This window comes from Artemia sp. Qi Xiang Cuo, chromosome 11 (genome assembly GCF_049724085.1).
Source record: "Artemia sp. Qi Xiang Cuo chromosome 11, ASM4972408v1, whole genome shotgun sequence".
NCBI lineage: Eukaryota > Metazoa > Arthropoda > Branchiopoda > Anostraca > Artemiidae > Artemia > Artemia sp. Qi Xiang Cuo.
The window spans coordinates 23,354,863-23,379,319 of record NC_142804.1 but is presented as its reverse complement, the minus strand read 5'-3'; the positions used below and the strand labels follow the sequence as shown (position 1 = coordinate 23,379,319).

Genomic DNA, 24,457 nt, shown 5'->3' with positions numbered 1-24,457 from the left:
TGCTTCCATTTAGTTTCATAGGCCAGCATCTCGGCGTAGGCGTTAAAATAAACAATCGTTTATTTTTTCGTTCGTTTATTGTATCGACAATGGACGGGTGCATGCCTGCCATCGACGTTTGTTTTACCGAGCGTTTTTTTACCACCGAATGTGTCCGTCCCAATTCTATTTTGTATACCTTTAAGAAACGCTTGGTAAAAAGCGGCAAGTGTATCTCGGGCCTTAGGTGTGATACGATTTTTTTTCTTCAAAATAATGCTTAGATCATTTTAGTTTCTTTCAACTACTGTAGTCCGCCATTATTTTCTCTGGATGTTAGGTCATAACGGTGACCTTGGTAGCGTTGAAAAGTTTACGAAGTCACTCTTTTCTTTGTATTATTTTAGCCATGTTCTGACACCTCGATGATCTTAGGAGGATTCATCATAAAGTGAGGTCACGTTTCCTGCCTCATTATAAGTATCCACTCGTATCAGCATGGCGTGACGAAGGAATGGATTGTCGAATTGTATTTCTTAGTCTGTCGTTTTGACGGCGACATTAAAATGTGTATGGTAATTCGTTTTTCGTAATTATAGGGAGATCCTCCGGACTGCCTCCAGAAAGTTGAGGACACCGAATTGAAAGACATAATCCTTTGGTGTGTTCAGCCAAATCCTCTTGAAAGGTAGGCACCACGTTATTTGCTTCCTTTGTGCAAATATAAATTGAACTATGTAAATATGAGGTAGTAAACAGAAAGTTTGGATCCAGGCAATCTTGAACTTGTGTAAAACAGATTCGTTTAGACATGAGCCGGTCCGTTAAATCCATTCTTAACGTTTTTGTGCCAGTGTTTTTGATTGACTTTTTAATTTGTAATTTTACGTTTCTAGACAAAGAAAAATTAGCAAAAAAATACAAGAAATATTTTAGCTATCTTTTTCAAGCAAGTTTTGTAACGTAAGTCACTGTGGAATGTTAAGAGTGGAGCAGTAGCCTGTGAATCTCAGTTTTACACACTTAAAAAGGGAAGGGGGTCGTATAACTTTATTTGAACTATCGCTGCTGGGATAGATGTTGAACATTTTGTATAACTAAATCCTTTTTCAGGATGTAAAATTGCACTTTCAGCTCAGTTTATTTTACTGAATGGACTGTATGCATTTTGTATACCGATGTCTGATCAGATATATATTTTTTTCAATGGCACTTCTTTTTTCCCTTTTTCAGTCCAAAATTTAAATCATTTGGAATCTGGATTGACAAGTAAGCCAGACTAAGTCGTAAGGCTATTAATAAGTGAAGGTGAAGAGATGATGTCGAGGAACGAAAAGATCGATCAAGTGGATAGCTTCACTCACCTAGGTTGCATTATTAGTAAAGACGGTGGGTGCAGTAAAAATGTTAAAAGTAGTATAGCCAAGGATCAGGGTGTTTTTTCACAGTTGAAAAATGTTTGGAAGAATAGGAAGATAAGTCTGCGAATCAAGATTAGAATATTGGAAGCTAGTGATTACAGTGATCAAGTATGGTTCTGAACGTATGACAAAAAAAAATAATACAATTAAATAGCCGAGAAAACGAGGGTAATATCAGCCAGTGGACACTTCGAGGACTTCTGTAAAGCCGTCTTCAGCGCTAAAAAAAGTTTTTTTTTTTTTTGGGGGGGGGAGCTGAAGGCGGCTTGACGGAGGTCTTCGCAGTTTGTTTTTCTTTTCTTTTGTTTTGAGTGGTGAAGACGGCTTGGCGGAAGTCTTCGCCGAAATATTTTCTTTTGTTATTTTCGTTTCTTTTCTGTCCACTGGCTGATATCGCCCTCGTTTTCTCGGCTATTTGATTATATTTTTTTTTTCTTGTCATGCGTCATGCTTAGCCAGCGTGGTCTTAGAATGTATTTATGGTTCTGAAGTATGGTCGCTCCGAAAAACGGAGGAAGATTTGCCTGATGTTTCCCAAAGAAATTGCCTGCGGATGGGTTGGGTACCCGACTGACTGACCGTATCTCCAATAGTAGAATGTACAAAAGGCGTGGTTCAATCCCGCTTTCTAGGACTTTAATGAGAGAAAGGTTGAGATGGCTAGGACATGTTCTGCGAATGAAGGATGACGTGTTGCCAAAGATGGTCCTTGTCGGCCAACCATCAAGGGCCAAACTAAAAGCAGGCTGTTCTCGAACAGGGTGGGAGGATGTCGTGAGGAAAGATTTAATGGAATTTTTCGATATAAACTGGACTTTTTAACTCCGATAAAACAAATAAATAAGGGTAGGCTGGATTAGGGCCCGACCGATATGGATTTTTAGGGTCCGATACCGATATATCGGTATCGCCCCAATGCGATATCGATATAATTTACCGATAAATTCCCTCCCCCAAAAAAACTTACCTAGAGTTTAACCCCCTCCCCCCCCATTGTCTGCCCATATTCATTCTCACGTTTTACACTAAAGAACAGTATCAATGAGTCACTTTTTAAAAATTAGACCATTTACAAGAATTATTGGATTTTCTTTACTTTATCTGATCAGCAGCTTCTGAACACACACACAAGATGGCGGATAATTGTGAATGTGACAAATAAGAAAAAATCTAATCAAAAAAGCCGGTTTAGTTACATAAACACAAATACGCGAAAATTTTGTTTAAAAAATAAATTATTTATTGTATACAATTTGAATTTTAAAATTCAAATATATATTGAATTTTAAAATTCAAATATATATTGAATTTTAGTATTCAAATCCAAATTTCAATAGTGGGACTTTGAATGTATCATTTACATACTAAAGTGAAAACTTCATTTTACATTCATATTATATGGCCTCTAATCCATGCCACGCAAATTGGATACAGGGGTGCAGCTAGAGTTTTAAGTTTGGAGGAGAGATTTAAAGAATATGTCGACAAAATCGTCCAGTATGCCGACAAATGCAGACACATAAGCTAAATTTCCAAGGTGTATAGGTAAACAAGGTGTTGGCACGTTGCGGCGACGCCTTGGGACCCCGCTACCCCGACCTTACAACACCCACTCCCCCCTTAGCTGGGCCCCTGACTGGATATCATGATTTTAACCGATTAAATCTTGGACCTTTCTCCCGCGAAGGCGAACATTCATTAAACAGAAACCGTATGGTTATTGTATTCTTTTTAGTTGTTTTGGTAGAAGATGTACGTTGTTGAAGTCACCATACGCTTAGAACATTGCTGGACCAGGTGTTTATTGAGAACAAATATACTTTGACTCATCTCTGCTGCTCTCTCCACCATGGTCAGCCTTAGCTGGTGGCTCCTCCCCCAAACACTGAACAAGCAAAATAACCTGAGGCAATGGGTTCCCATCCGATCTTCTGGACAAGTTGTGCATTAAACATAATTATCGGCCGATAACCGATATTTTTTGTCCGATTTTCCATAATAAAATTGATCCTCATATCTGCCCGATAATGTCGGTCAGGCCCTAGGCTGGATACATCGGACAAGTTCACCGTCCCAGAAACGCTCTCCTGGACTGTTCAACCCTGATAACTGTTTATGACCTCGTCTTAGAGCTACGTTATTCTTTCTCTTCCAGAATCTTTTGTATTTTTTTTTCGTCAACTTCTTGTTACGAAGAAGACATTATTCATTTTGAAACATGGTAAAAAAAAATGACAGAAAAAAATACCAGCAGTTCACACCTTGTGACCATATGGAAAATTGCCAGAAATTTGAAATATAATTCTGAATTATTGCAAATTTGAAGTTTTAATCTAAAATGGCGTGGATTTATTGCAAATTCAAATGTAATTTGTTGTACTATTAATAAATTTTTTAGCCCTTATTTAATAGACAATTGATCTTAAGAACCACGAGAATGCTTTATGTTGAAAGTTTTCATTATTCGTGTTGACGACCGTGCAATAAAATGTTTTTCTTTTAAATCTTGAAACAATGTTCGTTAGAAATCTAAGGGTGAAAGTAATAAAATGGTAACAGGTGAATATATTCACTGTTATCTGTGTCTCTTACACTGTAATTCTGCGTAATCGCAGAATTATTTCCCCTCCCCCACTATTGTGCGATTCCGGTGAAAAAAAAAGATTTTATTAAAGTTGAAACGAGTCAAATACTGCTATTATAGGTATCTCCATTCCACTCATCAAATGTTAATTAACTTACTGAATCAGGCTCTTACGTATTATACCGACCACACTCAAGAAGTTAGGTTAATCAAATAAAACATACCAAAATATGATGAAAATATAATACTTTACTAACAAAATTTTGGAAACAACAACAGAGAATTAGGGAAAGCCTGTCGCCCAGAACGCATTATATTAAATACCTAACCTAACCAACTCTTAAATACTTAATTAAGATATGCCTGCATAGTTACGTTTTATCTCGCTCAGGCTAAGCTGATTATCTCCGAGTGCACACAGAGAAACCGGTTTTAAACAGATCAAGAACAACGATGTGGTCAGTATAATACGTAAGTACCCTGAATCAATTAGGCTAAAACTGGCTATGTTCGGTCATTATCAAACAGTTCGTGGTAACGAAAACTGTAAGTTAGAAGCGATCCGGCTAAATAGTAACCGAAACTCTAAAAAATGGAATTTTGATACCAATAGATATATCAACAGAATCGGCTAGTTATGCTGATTCTAAATATATAAGTTTCATTAAGTTTAGTTTTACTGATTAAAGGCTACGAGCCTGAGAAAATTTGTCTGATTTCCGAAAAAAAGGGGGGGAAATCCTCTAAAAGCATTACAATATTAATGAAAATCATACCATCAGATTCAGTGTATCAGAAAACTCTACTGTATGTTGTTTCAAGCTCCTATCTACAAAAATGTGTAATTTTGTATTTTTTGCCAGAAGTAAGATCACGGATGCGTGTTTATTAGTTTGTTTTTCCCAGGGATGATCGTATCGACCCAGTGGTCCTAGTTTATCGGGAGGGGGCTCATTCGAACGGAAATTAAAAGTTCTAGTGCCCTTTTAAGTGACAAAAAAAAAATTAAGAGGGCAACCTGGCCCCCTCCCCCGCCCCTTTTTTCCAAAGTCGTCGGATCAAAATTTCGAGATAGTCACTTTGCTCATCATAGTTGAAAGGCCCAATAACTATGTATTTGGATATAAAATGACCCGCCACAGTCCCAGGGGAAAGGTCCTTAAGTCATAAAATTGGCTCATTTTTTACAAATATTATTTGTTATTGTGAAGTATGTATACATTTTCGGGTGGGGGTGAATTTATTGCTGGGGGTTTTTCCACGGGGGAATTTTCCAGGGGGTGAACTTGTCAGGGAAAATTATACACTGGGGGAAATTTCCAGAATTCCTATACACAATTCTTTTTGAATGTCTTGCTTTCCCTTTTTGGTCTCAATTTTACGCGTGGAGTTGTTAAGGGTAATTGCCCGGAGTTAATTTTTACCGGGATTGAATTGTCTAGAGGATATTTTTGTGGGAGGGGGATTTTTCCATGGAGGTGGGGCCATACTTTCTGGTACTATTGAAAAACGGTCAGAAATTAAATTTAGAAAAAATAAGTTTTTTTCAACTGAAAGTAAGGAGCAGCATTAAAACTTAAAGCGAGTAGAAATTATTACGTTTTATGAGGGGATTGCCCCCTCCTCAACACCCCAGTCTTTAGGCTAAATCTTGAATTCTGTCCCAACTCTTTAAGAACGACTCCTGAAACACAGGGGTCGTTTAATTAAATCAATAGGAAGCTTTTTTAAAAGTACTAAAAAACTTTAGCGTAAAGAGCTTGGTGTTGAGGAGGGCGATCCCCTTCATGCATGTAATAAGTTCTGTTCATTTTAAGTTTTAATACTGCTCCTTACTTTCAGTTGAAAAAACTAATTTTTTTAAGTAATAAGAAATCAAAGATTGGTGCCGAAATTCACAATTCTGTAATGTTTTCTAGCCATACTTGGCGGACAGTTACAGTCACGTAGACTATCCACCCGAAACCGATGCATACTTAAGAAAAAGCGATTGGTCGGTTAATATTTTTATAAATATTGCGACAATGTGTGATGAGATTTTAGTATTTTAGATATAACATCACTGAAATAATCAACATAAGTGAGAGATATGAGGCTTACCTCCAACGGATCTTGATTGTCATTTCCATTTTGAAAGTATCTCTCGGATGGAAACTCTACACTTGAATAGAACATGACCTTGTTCTATTATGCTACGATATCCTGTCAAACCTTTGTAATGGTGAAAACACCATTTTATCCCTGCTCTCTTGGAAATTTTGTAAGAAAACACGATAACACGCTAAAAATTTTAATATTTGGTTTAAAGATTAATATCTATTCTTAGTATCAGACCCTCTTCACCCAGAAAACTCCTGCTCGCTCATCTCTAAAAGATTTTAAGGTTTATATACTACTCGTGCGTCCCCTAGGTTTGTGGTTGTTACTCCTGCCCTTATCAAGTACATAATATTTTGATCCAAAGTTATCAGATCGTGGTGATTTTAGGCTTAATTTTGGTTTTCTTGAGACCATATATGCACACAGATCTGAATATTAGGGAAATTTGGATCAGGTAGTAAAGAGGGAAGGATAAAAATAAAAAAAAAAACGTTATGTATCCGTTGGGAGGACGGTGTGAGACTCCACAACAATTCAATGTGTTCCCTCTTCTCTTCTATGTGTGAAGGTAGGCTTGAAAGCATTGTCTTGTTTGCAAGCATTCTTTCCTTTGGAATTCAGGGCTGTCCAGCCCTGGTCAAGCATAAAACATAGCCTAAATAGGCTATGTTTAGGATTGAATGTTATTTTTTGCTGCAATAGATCGTGCATTTCAAAAGCCCTATATACACAAAAATTTATGAAAAATAAAGAAATCATCAACAGAACAAATTACAAAGCACACAGAAACATGGATTTGGATTCTGCAATATTTACCTTGTTTTAAATGAAGCACTGCCGTTTATTATTTGTATGAACGCTTTAAGTAACGCCCCAATTATGAATCTAACGAAATACTAGTGTTCGATCTCCTAATTTGCAATTTGACCCCGGGATTTGGTAAACGTCTGTCATTTCATAGTTAGTTGATTGAGGTCATACCTGACTGAGTTCAGTTGTTGACCCGCATTTGACTGTGTTTTATCAAGTATAATCGAAAATGGATAAGTTTCTAGATTTTCGATACCACCATTCAAATTACATTGTGAATACAGAACATAGGTAGACAGTATGAATATTTGTTTATTCGTTAACTGTAGTTTAGATCTATGAGAGAGGGGATCCTTCACCCTCTCCAAACTTTAAAATTAAACATATGCCCTTTATTTATTAAGAAGCGTGGCGGTGTTTTTAATTTCACGGACTTATTTTTTTTTTAACACTATTCGAAGTAATACTGATCAATATGAACATTATTGTTTGACGGATTCACGCCTATAAGCATCACAGAAGGATGGAGGATATAAATCTTACCTCTTCTGTCAATCTATGGATGTTTTTTGAGAAATACTAAATCCGTTAAATTCCAGATTTTAGGGTATAAAAACGCAATATGTATGTCACTAGGTGTATGATTACTGGTGCGGAGGGGACTTTCTTGCCCTTGCCTCAGTAAATTCTCGGTACTTTTACGATTTTTATTATAATTTGTCATGTTTCCCATATAATTATTCACGTATTTTTTGCCATTGTTTTAAGTTTTATCCTTTCCCATCGAACTTTGTTTAAATGCTTGTATCTGACCCCTCTAAAAAATATTTTAGCGCTCCATCCCCTAAAAATGTTGCTTGGTGAATATTATTAACGTATTCCTTCTTTATTTTGTAATTAAATAAAAAAGCAAGTTTTTTCAACTGAAAGTAAGGAGCAACATTAAAACGTAAAACGAACAGAAAATATTACGTGTATGAGGTGGGTTACCCCTTCTTCAACACCCGGCTTTTCACGCTAAAGTTTTTAGTACTAAAAAAAAACAACTTCTTATTGTCCTAATTAAACGACCCTTGTGTTTAAGAAGTTGCTCTTAAAGAATTGGGATAAAATTCAAACTTTAGCGTAAAGAGTGAGGTGTTGAAGAGCGGGCAACCCCCTCATATACGTTTCTGTTCGTTTTAAGTTTTAATGTTGCTGCAAAACTTGTGTTTTTATTTAATTTCTGGTCGTTTTTTTAATAATGATTGGAAATTCTGCTCCACCTCCACGGAAAAATCCCCCTAGCAGAAAAGTCACCACGAAAAATATACGCATACTTCCTAATAACAAATACTATACGTAAACAATGGGCAAATTTTATAGCTGGAACTCCTTTCCCTGGGGGCTGCGGATGGTAATATTATCTCCATAGTTATTGAGTCTTCCAACTATGCTGGACATAATATGCTAACATAACTACTATAGTAACATAAAAGAACACTAGAACTTTTAATTTCCGTTTGAATGAGCCATCTCCCGATGTTCTGGCACCATTGGTTCGATACGATCATCCCTGGAAAAAACAGCAACAACAAGAAAAGAAAGAAACGAATAATAAACGCGCATCCGTACTCTAGTGGGCATTTAAGCAGGGATGCTCCTGGCTTGTACAGTGGTGTCAATGGGGGGGGGGCACGTGCCCTCTTGAAATTTTTACCCACCACCCCTGCATTTTGAAAAATATCTTTTTGGTAATTTCAATGAAAATTGCATTTCTTTGGTATTCTCGTTAGAAAAAAATGTCCCTGCCTCTCCCTGATTTTTTGGAATTGACGCCACTGGGCTCATACCGCGCAGAAAATAAAATTCGGTACTTTTGCATTATATCCTACGCAATATATTTGCACATCAGAGGGGGGGGGGTAAATCATAGCATATATTATATACGTAACCTAACCTAGGTACCTACCCCCCCCCAAAACCCCAAAAAACAACAGTTTAAATATTATAAACGCAATAAGAAATCACGCTTTGCGATCCATTTAGCCATTGTAAATACCCGTTTGACTGGTTTCCTGTAGTATTTCCTTGTTCAGTCTATAGCGCTGTGTAGGATATAATGCATAATTACCTAAAATTCTTGTGGTTTTCACGGATTTTTCATATAGTTTGCCTGTATTTTTCCGTCTGACTAATCCCCCGAATAAAGATTCCGCTTACATACCTGCCTCCTTGGCCCCGTTTTTTCTACTTTAATTACCTTATGGCTTAAATGCTTGACTGTAAACGTAATCACAGTAGTATTTATTTTGAAAAATCATCCATGGTCCCTTTTTTCAAAAAAGAAAAAAAAATTTTGAAAAGGTGCACAGGTATGTGAAAAATCTGGTTATGTGCTTCAACTTTTTTTTTGTATCAGTCACCACTGGAAAACTATAGTTCCCTTTCCTGTTAATTTTGGATGCGTAAATCCAATATTAAATGAGCAACTATTTAAATTAGCTAGTCTTCGTGCAATAAGACTGTGGGAAAATATATTGGGGTGCCCCAAAATGGCAAACAAACAGAAGAATCATGCGAATACAAGGGAAAGTTAGGGGAAATCATGAAACTTTTTAGATGCATATTGGACCCAAACCCCGTCCCCCTCCACTCCCATACGTGGTGGTTTATACTTGTGTTTTTCTTCCAAACCTGAGCTTGCTTGAAATACATTTTTTATCAATCAAGCGTTCATTTATGTTTCACTGTCAAAATTCGAATTCCCAAGTTAAGTTAAAATGACAGTAACAAATGAAAAATGAGGCAAATAGTACCATAAAGGCATACTTATACCAAAGAAAACTGGTCTGTTTCTGCGGATACTTGAATTATGTAGGCCTTTCTTAGTTTTGACAAGATATTTTTTTAATGCTAAGTGTCAGCGGAGAAGGGGGGGGGAGTAAACTGAGGTCTGGGTGGGCAGTTGCCCCTGCCCCATAGCAAATTACGCCCTTGCTGTCAATGGGCTAATTTTATAAATTTATTATTCAAATATGACGGGATATTTTATTAATTGGTATTTTCTGGATCATAAAAACTTATTACTTTCCTGCTTAATACCTGGCTAACACAATATTTATGTTAATAAGCAATGCAGAATATTCTTTATCCTCTTGTTTTATTCTTGACTGCTTATGCTATGTTTGAAAGAATAGTTTCTAGGATCCTTTGTTTGGTGAAATTTCTGAAATATTCCCCTGTTTTACAGACCCACTGTACATGATGTCCTGAGTCACCCGTTTTTCCTTGAAGACCCTGAAAAGGATCCTGGTTTCATAATAGATGTGCAAAATAGAGAGGAAGCATATGACCCAAGTAACTCTGTGATAAACTTTCAACTGAAAGTGATGGACAACAATCGAAAAGGAGCTGAATATCCAGATGAAGGAGCTATTGCTTTCCCTTTTGACCTTGAAAAGGATTCAGTTGCAGAAGTTGTTGATGCAATGGTAAATTTATACTTTTTTATAAGCTTTAGCTTAAACTCCGGGCCCAAAGGTTATTAAAGTTCAGTTTAAAATGGCTTATCTTCAAGTATTTTAGTACTCTGGATAAAATAACAAAAGGCGGCGTCAAAACATTTTTAAGTCATTGATTTTTAAAGCAAGTTCTTTTGGCAATTTATTTTTAATTTTTATTTAATGAATTTACAATTAAGAAGAAGCTTTATAAAATAACTGTTAACGCTATATTTTTGTAAATGTAATCAGATTCATGTTAGTGCCCGCAGTTTTTGTGTAATGACAGTATTTACGATATTTCTTGATGGAATTACCAGGTTTTCTGGCAGTACAAATTTAAGGTATCCCTTATTCTATAAACGGTATTTGTGTATTATATGGTTCGCACTCGAGAATTTGGATCTACGCGTCAGACAATAACCGGTTCATACCTGTCAGTAATTGAAGAAAATTAGCTTAGGTTCAGTTGAAATCTACGTTGTATGTATGTTTTTTTTAATTAAATATTTAATATATATAGATGGTATTTAGGTTCGGTTAGGTATTTAATAAAATGTGTTCGGTCTACTCATTGATAGTCAGCAGAAAAAGAAAGAGACTACTATTGATCCCCAGTGTAATATGATAAGATCGCAGATTTTGGGCCATTAAAGATATGAAAGTGTTTTTAATAAAGTGATGTGAGTTTCCTCAATGGAATTTTAATAGAAATTAACAGTAATTTAGGGAGAGGCTGCATATAATGAATAAGTACAAAACAGGGTTGCCGCAGTTCCTTTGGACCTTGAACGATACTTTGGGAATTTTTGTTCAATTTCCTCAATAGTATTTTACCAGATGAATTACATAATAAAGACTACGTGCTTAAAATTGGTTCTGATATGATTGGACTAAAGTTTAATTCAATAAGGACAATTGGATTGAGAGGCTGGGATTCCCATATAGCAACTAATGAATGCCCTTCTGTAAAACTCGAATGTTTTTTAACTGTACTTGGCATATTCACCCGGAAAGATCCTCTCCAGACCCCCCCCCTCTCCGGGGAAAATTCCCATCGAGACGCCCCCCCCCCTGGAAATTTCTTCCCATATTCAAAATTGAACAGCCAAAAGGAAAGTATGCTAAATAGAAATAATCAAGCAAAGAAAGAATTTTGGAATATTCTACCTATATTCCAAAATATAGGCGCAATGTATGGCGTAGAATATTTTGTATTTTGGAATATTGATAAAATTTAAGCAATTATTTGTTTTCTTCATCTTTTTATTGTCTTAATTTCTTTTTGGCTGTTCCATTTTGCGCTCGGGAATTTTCTGGGGGGGGGGGGGAATCCGCCAGGTCTTCTTTTTAACAAACTTGACTGTTCAGCGTTTGAACTGCATCTTGTCAACAAAAAGAAAGGTTTCTCTAAAATAAGCGGGAAGAAAACGTCTAGTAAAAGATCAATGCATTTAAAGAATGCTTTTTTTTGTATTTTAGGAATAAAATCATCTGCAACCATGTTATTCTCAGACGCACCAAAATATTCTATGGAACAATACTCCATATTCTATAGACCAATACAAAGAAATACTGTAATGGCTCACGAACCTTATCGCAGAGACTTCTGCGATAGGGGTGGGGACTGGCACGTACGCAGGGGGGGGGGGCTCCAGGCCAGACCCTCCTCGAAATCCCACGATTTTTTTATTTTCCCATAATTTTCTTACGCTTCTAACCGAATCAGGTAATTAAAGGATTGGCCCCCCTCCCGAAACAAATTCCTGTGTACGCGCCTGGTAGGGGATACCCTCCTCCCCTAATCTAAATCTTAGCCCTCCTTATTGAAATTGTCAATTTTGATTTATTATTGGGACCTCCTCCCCTTATTTTTTTTTATTATTACCCCCTTTATAAAAATAATACTGTTATTGCACTCCCGAAAACAATTCCCAAGTACGTGCCTGTCTAATCGGTACGTGAGGTCTTGGATGAGTGTCAAATGTATAATCGAGAGTCGTATGCCTGGGCTATATACCGTACCACAACCTTCACGAAATTTATGGGCCACCAATGGTGTGCGATTTTTTTTTTTCGCTTCTAAATCTAAAAGCAGTGACGAATTCAAGGGAGTGAAATCCTCTCCCCCCCCCAAAAAAAAGGTGTCTATCTGTGAGTCTTGCTACATCCCTTTTTATCTTTACTATAATGCTCATTTATCCATCTTCATTTAAAAGGACAATGTTAAATGCAAATTATCACTTAATGAGATTTAAATTTATAAATTTTGTGACAAGTGCGAGGGGCTAATAACTGACCGTCGCAGGTGTCCCTTCCTTCATGCCTCCGGCTGTGCCTCCGGCACGCCTGAAACAGCGTGTTCCTGGAAGCGAAGGAACACAGTTTTATCTTTTGGCTTATGGAAAGCGTACGGCGCGTTTTTTACGACGGCAAACTTTCTCCTCTTGAGAGGTTATCTTTACTTGGTCGTGTTGTTTACTCCGTTCGACATTGGAGATCCTGGGTCCTAAAAAGTGGACATTATGCTTTGAACGAGAATTTTATTACCATAAACCTTTACCATTGCCTAGAGAAAAATATGCATTCCCTAGTGCTTCTCATTCGTCGATTCAAACGGCTTGGGCTCGAACGTCTTTTAAAACTCTCCGACATGCATAGCGAGCCATGTCAAGATTTTTTTTAGGAAGATGCGGTCTCAAACCAGCACTTACAGTACTGTAATAAACTTTTCGTTCCTCCAACTTCTACATCGAATTCGTCGATATGAAAGTATAACAGATTTTGAAGCTCAATGTTCTAATGAACAGTTGTCCTTGCCCAAGGCCAAGCGAGTTAGATCCATTGGTGTTGTGTCTGTCAGTTCCGTCCGATTTTTCTTTGTCCGGGGACGATGAAATCAAACTCGAGCTAGGGCGAGCTCGTATTGAAAGCCAGCGAATAATGAAAGCCTTGATACCCGACGACATACTTTCTGCTTTCGGTCACAAAGTACCGAATGTTCGTCTTTCTGTACTTCACGACAGTGACTCAGACGATGACTCAGAGGTAAATACTCTGTCCGATAAGCAGGAAAAGGCTTCCGCGACTGACACTGAATCGGGCTCGGAAAGTGACGGCATCTTTGAAGATTTGCCAGTGATTGCTCACTGAGTGAAACACTAAGTTGAGAAAAATTTGGTTAGTGAGCCTGTGACGAACACGAAGCATTCTATGTTTTTTCTCGTCAAGACTTCTGACAGCTGCATAACACCAATAAAAAATATCCACGTTGTTATGGCTTCCGCGGGAAAGCTCTGAGAAGCTGAGTAGTCATCGATTAAAACACGTGATGGTCCAGGGCCGAAGAGTAGGACTACGTGTGTCGCCACAAACCAATGCAGAGGTCGGTGTGAAATCGGAATTGCGTATCGGTGAATGGTGCGTTTACAGACCGATTGGTAGGGGAAAGAGAGTATTAGTTGGGTGGGTCATACAGTTTGGCTACTTGTCTGGGCGAAGATGCCACTCTGTTGACACACAGAATATGGCGATGCCGTTCCCTGACGACATAGGAATTCTGTGCCAGTGGTTCCGGCTGAATGCTGATCTCACATTAACTGCCGCATTGGTAGACCAGGGTTACTGTGACTCCAGCCTGTATATCATGCATTCAGCAGAACCCGTTTCTAGGGAAATCGGCACCAACATTGTCTTTGGCTTTGACTCAGACGTCTTCACAAAGCTGAATTCATTTATCCAGAAGAAAGGGTTCCACTTTTTTTATGTCTCGTCAGCATCGCAATCATCATGTTAAAAATGGCACCTAAACCCAAAACTAACCTCAAGACCATAACCACCACCATCGCCATGTTCTGTTTGTCAACAGAAAGAATTATGTTTAACATTTTTCAGAGGTAGTTGTTATTTTTTTCCCCTCCCCTCCTCCTCTCCACTCGGTGATATTTTAATACAAAAACATATAAATCTTACAACTTTTTTACATTATCATATTACCTAAACTTAAAAAAAAAAAAAATATTATATACCAGTCAATGTATTAGTGGACATGAAGGCACACAATCATTTAACTTTTTTCTTGCCAAATATCTATCGCTCCCCCCGTTCCAGGGTGTCCTTCCCCCTCTAGGAGACGCTTTTCCGGTGGCATTTTTACCTCAATTTCTTAAAATTCATATCCTTCAATTTTCACTAATACGAATTTGAATTTTAAAGGTGGTCTTCCAAAAGGCTTACTCTTACAGCTTTAAAATTTTTTAACACAAAAAAACTATTTGCTCTCCCGTAGACTGGGCGTCCTCCGTCCAGAAGAAACCTATTCTTGCGGTGGCACTTTTTTCCTTCTTTTTTTCCTTTTTTTTTCAGCCCTTTTTACGACCAGCCTTAATCAACAAAAAAAAACAAAATACAACCAACCCATCAAAAAAAAAACCAAAAATAACCTTAATACCGACATGCATGAGGTCACAGAACTGAACAGAATCTTGAACCATGTCTCCTACGGACGAGGAGGCCACCCACGGCGGGGCTGGTCCTTCCAGCTCAAGTGCGTGTGCCCCTCGTCTCCCATTTGCTTGAGTTCTTGATATAATTTTATGAGTCTCGAATGCATTCCGAGATCTAGGGCAGCGAAAGCGATGAATACCATCGGAAAACTTGTTATGCTCAGTAGAAGACTTAGTAGTAGAAGACTTAGCGTTTATACTTGTGCTAACTGAGCATAGCTTGATTTACTGAAGCTCGTTTGTCTAGTTTTTGAGGGTTGTCATTGGAGCTGTTATTACGAAAATGATTACTGAACCGTACCAATAAATATCTGAGAAATGAGCTATTTTCTTAATTGGTGGCTTTACTTAGAGTTATTTACTAATAACTCGGTAGTTACAGTTTTTCTTACTGTTACTTAAGAATTTTCTCTTCAAATACCTACAGACCTGGGTTCAATACACTGAAAATTGGATTCTAAGTACATTCGTGAAAAAGGGATCTGTGTTTCTTCCGGATCCTTTCAGTGTCAAAGCTGCAGATTCCTTTTTTTTTTTTTGTACAATTAATAATCCGATATCCAAGGGTGCGTCTTGGCACAGCCACTAAACAGAAAAGCAGGTATGATAAAAGGGAAAGGGACGTGTGAAGACGTTATAAAAGGCAACTTTTACCGCTGGCCAAGCCATATTGAATAGGGCTGCGAAGCGTGACATAAATTCTTGGGTGAGAAATTCAAATAACGATGAAACGTGGATGCGTAGACACTTTTTTTCAGAACATTAGCAAAGAATATTGACCTAAAATATTTGTCATAGAACGTACTTGTCCACTAGAACGTTTTCACATCAAAATAATGCAAGGGCTATGGACAACCAGGTGTTCGTTGCAGCTAGAAACAAGACTTCACGGTATTTTGAATTTTATACCTTGCTTTTTTGGTCATCACCGCGCAGCCCTATGTTGTATAACTTAAAAACCGTCTTCCGGGACTTTTTTTGTAATTCCGGGATTTTTTTTTGAAGAAAAATCGGAATTTTATTTTTGAGCGGGTGGCAACCCTGCATGTGTAATAGGAAAAAGTGACACCATCAGTGCCATCGTAGGGTTACCTAGTTTTTGCATGAATATCAACAACTTGCAGTCTTCCGTTCTTCTTCTTTAGGTATATATCAGTTGTTTTCAGTCTTGGGGGTTCTTTTCCTTGCCAAATAAACCCGTAAATGATTTTTTCCAAGTTTTAAAAGATCGCTTTTGAAGGTGCTGAAATATTCGACAGATACCGAATAACAGGCAAGCTGTATATATTTACATATTGCGCCCTTTGGAATATGCCTCCGGCGTGCCTCCGTGCCTCATGCCTCCAGGTGTCCCTCAAAATGCCCAGTTGTTACCCCTCGGACAAATGTGTGTAAAGCAAATAATTACAATAACTGTTAGTAACAACTAAAATTCCATTCTTTAAAAAGCGTTCAATAGAAAAATAGAATGTGGAACACGTTATCTTCGGTATCCGAGCTCTGAACAAATTTAACATTTCTTACTTAGGACTTATAAGATTCTTTTTGTGCGTATTCAGGGGGGGGGGGTAATTTGCTTGAATTGGGTGACGATTACTCTATTCAGATTTGCATTTACATTTATCCGATCCTGTGAAGCAAAAAAAAAAATGCTTATCAGAATCATAGGCTGCTGACAGTAACAAAATAATCTATATCGCGGGTCCCTGGCTGGTTTTCTCCTCAGGAGTCGACCCACAGTCCCAGATTATTCCCTTTAATTTTTTTTTTGTTTTAGTTACCCATCCCCCATCGTTTTCCAGGATTCTAACTTTCCATGGGCTTGAAAGTTGGTCTTGCTAGTTTGATGAACCTTTATAAATGGATCTTTTGCCCAAATAAAGGTCCTATAAGACATTTTTAAGCTTCTAGTTCCTAATTTTAGGGCTTGAAACATTCAATGACAAAAGAACTCAACTTAGCAAGAAGCTTAGAACATAGGTCAAATGCGTGGTAAAAAGAAAACTGAACATCCACATCTATCTTTACAAGGCACTTGGAGCCCTGAAATTAAAAAGAATTGGAGGCAGGAGCCTGACAGTATTTTCCAGGTCCTAATTTATCGAAATATGTCTATAAAAAGCTGTCTTTAAAATATCATTTGTCAAAATATTTGTTCTATATCAAAATTATAAGGTTAAATTAATAATAATGCAATCTTATGTACATCCCTAAACAAGGCAGCCACATGCCCCTTTCCCCAAATGTGAACAGTTTATTTGACTGTTTTTCATAATTCTTTATGTTTGTTGTATATTTTCCTGATTTGTATTATACACATTTTTGGAAGTGTAAGTTTGCCAAAATAACTTGACGCTTGCATGCGGCACTGTGATATGCTCAGTAATTTCCATCGGGATTTTTTTTAATGCTGGAACATTTCGAAAGCTCCGTAACTAAACATGAGCAATCGGGACCGAGCTCCATCAAAATAGCCGTGCAACCTCTGAAAAATTCAAAAGAAATACAAAAATTTCATTACGTCATATCTAGGTCACTTTCCTATTCTTTGGATACGTACAGGAAAATTTACTAGGCATGTCTAAGTTATTTTTACCATATGATAAACATATATATTAAGGTAAAGATTTTCGTGTATAAATTTTTCCGTAGGGTTTATTCTGCGGCTATTCTTGCTTGATCCTCTAACAACAGTGTACATCCCATTCACCTTGACGCTGTATCTCCATGACCTCCGGATCTTGTTGAAATCGGTCACATTGCTCGTTACTGACTGTAAAAAGAATTTTTGGGCTCCAACATGCCCATGAAAAAAAAAACGAAATAGTATTACTTTGTTCGTTATAAATATTGCAAAATATGTGCATTTTGATTTGTTTTGGGTGTTGAAATAAAGTGTAAAATAAAGATTATATTTATTTTTAGGTCAAAGTGCAGTACCTCCCCCCAAAAGCCGCCGAGCTTGTTAAAAGACATATGGAATTGAGAATATCTGTTGTGAAATGCTTGAAACGTGATCGCCGTCGAAGATGTGGCATTCCTGAAGAAAAAGGACCTGTTCTGCTTATGCAACAACTCACGAATAAACAGATCCCTGCTAATTTAGTCCTTGAACCGACTCCAGTTAAGCCGGCATCTGCTACGAAACAGGAGCCAAGCGGAATTCATGTGAAACAACAACCTCAAATCGTCTCTAAAGAGGGCCAATGCCAGCAGCAACTAATGACTTCAACTAATCAGCAAATGATGAACCATCAAATGCCATCGACTTCAGCGCAGTGTTTTTCACCTGACACTGGACCGTTATCCCCTCATGAAAAGAAACCCTTTGTGAATAATGTAGAGAAAATTATGCCTGTTTCTGCCGTTCGTGGAGTACCAGCAGTAAATCAACCACAATATCAGCAAGAACCTCAGCAGATAAAGGCCATTAGCGAGAATCTTCCACCTACAGTGACTAAAGTGGACAAAGATTATCAAAGTGTGCAAACAAATTTTCAACAACCACCCACTGTTAGCACCTTGAATGAAAGACGACAAAGTATGGAGTTCTATTCTGGTCAAACTCTTCCTTACACCAAGGATTTTGAAAGTAAAACTAATCCTGAGGCATCTGCTTATCAGAAAAGTCAAAATGTCAATGAAACTGCAGTAATTCATCAACAAAGCTACCTACCAAATGTAACCCCTGGTTCTAGCCAGTATACCACTATGCCTCCTGCAAATAATAATTTAACGGGGCATTATCAGTATGCACAATCTGTTGGTGAAGCGAATAATCGAGCTTTAGAAAATTCTAACAAAACTTATTCTAATGGGACTTCACAATTCGAAACAGTTCCTTTACAAGCCCAGCTTCAAAATTATTCATCAGTGTCTCAAGATACAGTTAGTTGTGCAAATGCCAATGTTTCCTTCAGTAATGCTGTCAAACCACAAATTCAAGGAAATAATGTCTATCAGGAAGGGTATGGCCAGTCACTTAGCCGGAAAACTGAAGAAGGTCCTCAGTATATCCGGACATTTAATAAGCCTGATGTCACAAACCCTCCGCAGAATTACCCAAATGAATCAATTGAAGCCCAGCAGTTAATTGCGCTCAAACAAGAGCTGAGCTTAAATGCTTCGCAGAAAGAGCCAACTGACCAATTGAACCAAGAATATGACTATCACAAGTCAACTGTAAGTCTTCCTGAAGTAGCCAATGTGCAACAGACAGCAATGCCATCATACCAAGTACCTAATGCTTTATTGCAGCAACAAGTATTAGGTTTGCAAGGTCAATTTAATGAACCTGTCCAATTAAATGTTCTTCATTCTTCAACTGTGAGCTTACCTGATATTCTTCCACAAGAGCCAGTCCCTCAACCTCTAAAACAACCTCTGGACTCTCAAAAAGACCTCAGCTCTAGTCGATCGACATTGGCTTTTGTGTCCGCTGCTAGTCTTCCGGAAGTTCATCATCAAGTGGGCATGCAGCAAAGATTGGAAAATATTCAACCTGCTGGATTTCAACATCAGTTGTCTGATAATCGCTTTTATTCTCCAGTTGATTTATCGTCGAGTTCATCAACACTAAGCTTATCCGAGGCTGTTCGATCAAACCAGCCAAATAACCCAATGCCTAATTTGCCGGTAAATCCAAGTGTTCAGGAAGTGTCTTCCAAATTACCTAGTGACCCTGGGCAAAATAATATTCTGACAAAAGAGCAGTTGGTCCGAAATCAACACGATATTCAGAAATTACAACCAGAACGAAATTCAGTTAGAGAATCTCCTTGCCAACAGGGCACCATTTTGAGTTTGCCAGATATAGAAGCATTAAATTCACAATCAACTTATAAGTTGCTACCGAGCTCTTCATCTTATAGTCAACAGCCGATTCAGAATAGTGCTTATTCCAAACAGGGGATCTTGCCAAACTGCCCACGGACATTGTCAGACCCCATTGCTCCTGTGTACCAGTCGCAACCCAACGTTAGCACTTTCAATTCATCCTTTTCGATTCCTCATAATGCAGCACCAGTATGTACTTCAGAAAACTTTAAGTCTACACTTGTACATCCGTATCAAAATGATTCAACTGCTCCACAAAGCTCAGTGAAACCAGCAAATTTTAGCTTATCCCCTGGGCAAGTGCAAAATTGTCCTCATTTGGTAGAGCAATATCACCAGAAACCTAAAAGTGAACAGACTACAAATATCCAAGGATTGCCTTACCAACAAGGAATATTGACATCTTCACAAAATTCTTCTAAAATTCATGTTGTTCAGACTACATCACAGTTGCAAGAAACTGTAAAATCTTCATTTAACGAGCAAATGGGCCTCAATCAAACATATCAACAACAAATCACTGCTCAGGATTTCAATTATGCTTCGAATGTTCCAACAGTGATGAATATTTCTGGACGCACACAATATTCTGCTCATGAATCACAAAGTCAGGACCAAAGTAGCCAACGGCAGCAGTTTGAACAGAATAATAGACAACTTCAGTTTGAGCAGGCGAATCAGCAACGTGTAAATGACCAAGCAAATTATCCTGCATATTCTAAGCAGCAAACGGGTCCTCCAAATATATCTTCTGGCATGTCAAATGGGTTACAAAATTCTTGCCAACTCCAACAAATCAATCAAGTGTCGCAGCAAACCTTTTTTCATCAAAACCAATCTTCCTGTAATGATCGTACTGCCACATGGGGTCCTATCGAAGCACTGTGTGATGACAACCAGTTACGTTCTAGTAGTTCAAGTCAACAATTTAACGCTCAATATCATTCTGATCAAGGTAAACAGGCCCAGTACATGAAACAACAGTCATATTATCCTGATTCCTATCCATCAATAGAAACCGCTAATGAAGCGTCCCCTCAAGTGCAAGCCAAACCTTTAGAATCGCAACAACAAAAGAAGGAATTTGATCAGAACGTGCAGCCTAATGTGTCTGCTAGTTTGAACAGCTTAGCACCTAGTAACATGTCTCAGCCAAGCCCCTTCAACTCGCAGCAGCAATCACAGCAAAACTTCGCTACGAACTCCCTTCCATCGCTGTATTCTAATCAGCAAAACCAGTTTTTGACGTCTCAGACTAATATAGGACGGTCGTCTGATTATGAATCAGTTCAGAAACTGCATATTTCAGATCCACAAGGCACTGTTCCAAGGCCTAATGCTCAAACTATGGTTGCATATCCAGAAAATATCAAACTTTCTGAAGCTCAATATTTTCAGTCCCAGTTTGGTTTTCAACCTTCCTTGAACCCACTACTTATACAGCAGCTGATAATCACGCTTCTCCAGATGCAACAGCCTGGGAATTTTGGCTTTCCCCCTGGATCAGCCTCTGGTGATCAGCAACAGATGTTGAATAGCTTGTTATCAATGTCTCAGAATTATTATCAACAAAATATAAATATGGTAAATCATCGTGAAATGGAAATGTCAAAGCAGTCGCAACAACAGGCGCCACAAGGTAACCAATCGAACCAGCGAAGTACCATCCCACTTCAAAACGCTCTGCCTACGCAGGGTACATCAAACTTCTATATTCAAAAGTCTGGTGCCTCGACAGAAATGTTTCCTCCTGGGGATTCAGTCTCTGCTAGTACAATAAACCATTGTACTGACCCTCAAAATGCATTACACTTGTCAAACCAGTTGAATAGGGCTATGGCCAACCTTATTCCAGTTGAAGCAGAAACTAAGACTCAAGACTATCAGCAGGCGCAAGCTCAATCTGCAGGAGCTGGCGAATGTCATGATTCAAGAAATGTGAATTATGATATTCAAAAACCTTTACAACATCAACAACTTTCTTCCCAATCACAGAATGGCTCCGAGCAAATTTTCTTACCTAATAATCTTTCTTGGTCTTCTACTCAACCATCTGTCCCTCAGCGACCACTGTCTTGTGACGCCTCTCAAGTTTCGGCTGCTGCTTCTCATCAGGTTTATTGTGGGAACGAAAATACTCCGATTTTGAGTCAACTTGCCTACATTTATCAACAAAATAATCTGTTGCAAGCTGCTTCCCTTGACACTTCAAAGAAAGATCTTGCCAATGTTACAGGTTCAGATATCCAACACTTCAAGTCATCCACGCCTAACCATCACCAGGACTCACGCTTTAACCAAAGTATCCCTGCCAAAGACATTCAGTTGCCTCAGGTCCCAGAAACACTTCGTAAGCAAAAAGTACTACAATCTCAAGAATCTCTTCAAAATGAGCCTTATTTTGGTCAAAACCCCGTTTTCTCTAGACAATCCTCGCAGGGCAGTGTGATTTCCGTGAGCTCTGTTCCTGAGGAAAGACAAAATGTTTCACAATTTCAGCCGTCACAACAGCCATCAAACCGTGGTAATCAAGACCAGCCGCCGAGTTTTAATCCTCCTAGTCAAATGGCACAGAATGTACAGCAACCTGTACATCAAGTTTTTGCGAATCAGCAAGCTTCGTGGAACCAGATGCAAGGTCAGCACCAACAAGGGTTTTACTTGCATGAACAAGATATGAATGTTCTTCCAAAACATGACATTTTAACTAATATCACTCCAGGATTACAGCATAATGTTTTGCAGAACCTTCCTCTGAGTCTTCAGCAGAACCTATCCTTACATTCTAGAGCTGGACATCCTGTTCAGGCTCAGCAACCTCCGCTTGGCACCTTGCAAAAGCAGACTCTTCAACATGTCATCCATACCAATCAACAACAAAAGCAATTTCAAACCACGCCCACTCAAAACATCGCACAAGCTAATCAACATCAGCAAAATCAGCAGGTTCTTCAGCAGAACTCAAATGCTGCTAGTTTACCAGCTAATTTGCAGAATTCTCAAGTAGAGCAGCAATTTACCCTGAAGAATCAGCAGAACAATCAAACATTACCTATTTTGAGTCAAGTCCAGAGTGATTCAGCTTTGTTAATGACCCAGCAAAACATTATGATGAACTTGCAAAATGGGCAGCAAACTGTTTGCACAGACATGCTACCATCTGTAGAGCACAACCAGCAATTGAGAGTTCAGCCGCAACAGCAAATACTGTCGTCGACTGTTTTTGCTAATGTCGCAGGCTCACAATCAGTTCCAGGGCAGTCTATTCAAAACCCTAACGTACAGGAACTCAAACCCACTCACGTCACAGGTCAACCGAAAACAGGACCAACCGTCTTACAATCGAGACAAGATATTCTGTCATGTGATGATATGCCCAAGGTGCCAAATATTGTTTCAGAAAATCGCAAAGATGAGGGTCAAAAACATTCAGAACAAGCCATTGCAAAACTTCATGAACAACACAATAACCTTGATATAGATGTTTCACCTCTTCCGCATCAACATCTTTCTCTACCTGTTGGATCGAAGACTATTGACAAAAGCGAGTTGAAGCAAGGCCTGACCATTGATGAGTCTGCAGATGGAACTCCTACTATGGCTGTCACTAAAATTGTGATGGTGAGTATGTAGCTTTTATTAATTCTAAATATTTCCTTTAATTTTTCAGCCTCTGCTTCTGAATTGAGTCATGAATTTTCCTGGAGAATAATTTCTGGAGATAGTAGTCTATTAATATGCTTTTTCCTAAATAACAGTCTTTTGTTTTCATAATATTCCAATTTTTTGGCACTAAGCTGAAATTATATTTACAACTGTAACTATTAGAAATTAAGTCAAATTATTTAACTTTTATTAATGGATGATTTATGTCTACATTTTTGATGTTTAAGTCAAGCACTGTCCTTTTTACATTAATCCTTATATAGAAGAAAAGTTTTAACATTTTCCTTGGTCTTTTCTTTTGGAGCACATCTGAAAATTGCTTTTGTGAGAATACCAGTCTCTAGCTTTAAAATATCTCTGAAAAGACCATGTTTTAAAGTAATTAATTCGAATTAACAGGGCTCTGATATTGAAGTTGATTTCTCTGCCTGAAATATTACCCTTGACAAGTTTTCTTCAATCTTCTAAAGTGAATCTCGTGTTTTTTTCACCCTCTCTTTCTTTCTCTTCCCTTCCCCCCTCTCTTTCTCTCTTTCTCTTTCACCCTCTCATGCTCAGGGTCATGTTTTCTCTTATTTTTGCTTTCCTTGTGTTTGTGAGCGTTTTATTCACTGAAAGTGAAACTTTTCAATTAAAAATGAAGAACGCATTGCAAACAATTTTTTTCTGTTTGAAAGAGAAAACAAAATTGCAATAATTTTATGCTCCGCCCTCGTTTAGAGTAATTTTTCTTGTATTTCTCCAATCTTTATAGAGCTCGCTTTACAATTAAAAATCGGTTGAGCAAAGACTTTGGGCAAAAATCTTGAAACTGTAATAAATGTAACATTCTGCAATTGTAACAATCATGATGCATTCTAGCATCATGTTATTCAAAATGTTCGAAGAAGATGGAAGGAATGATTTGGAAATACGGACTTCCCAATAATCAAATGAATTAAGCAGTTCTATGATCCTCTTTAAAACAAGACTATACACACAATTATTTTATAACTTTTGGGTGAGGTACACATTTTATGATTTTATGGTTTTTAGACAAAAATGAAAAAAAAATATTGTTCGAAGCCAGCTACA

General features: G+C 38.0%; 1 protein-coding gene across 3 annotated transcripts in view; it reads left to right on the top strand.

The window, feature by feature from the left end:
* The window catches only part of LOC148946777 (uncharacterized), a 196,655-nt gene that overhangs the window by 141,163 nt on the left and 31,035 nt on the right, over positions 1–24,457 (top strand). For all 3 annotated transcript variants that reach the window (XM_089096596.1, XM_089096597.1, XM_089096598.1), the window contains exons 6-8: positions 579–667; positions 10,127–10,367; positions 17,807–23,338. In XM_089096596.1, the coding sequence (XP_088952722.1) occupies positions 579–667; positions 10,127–10,367; positions 17,807–23,338 (5,862 nt within the window). The remainder of the gene's footprint in view (positions 1–578; positions 668–10,126; positions 10,368–17,806; positions 23,339–24,457) is intronic.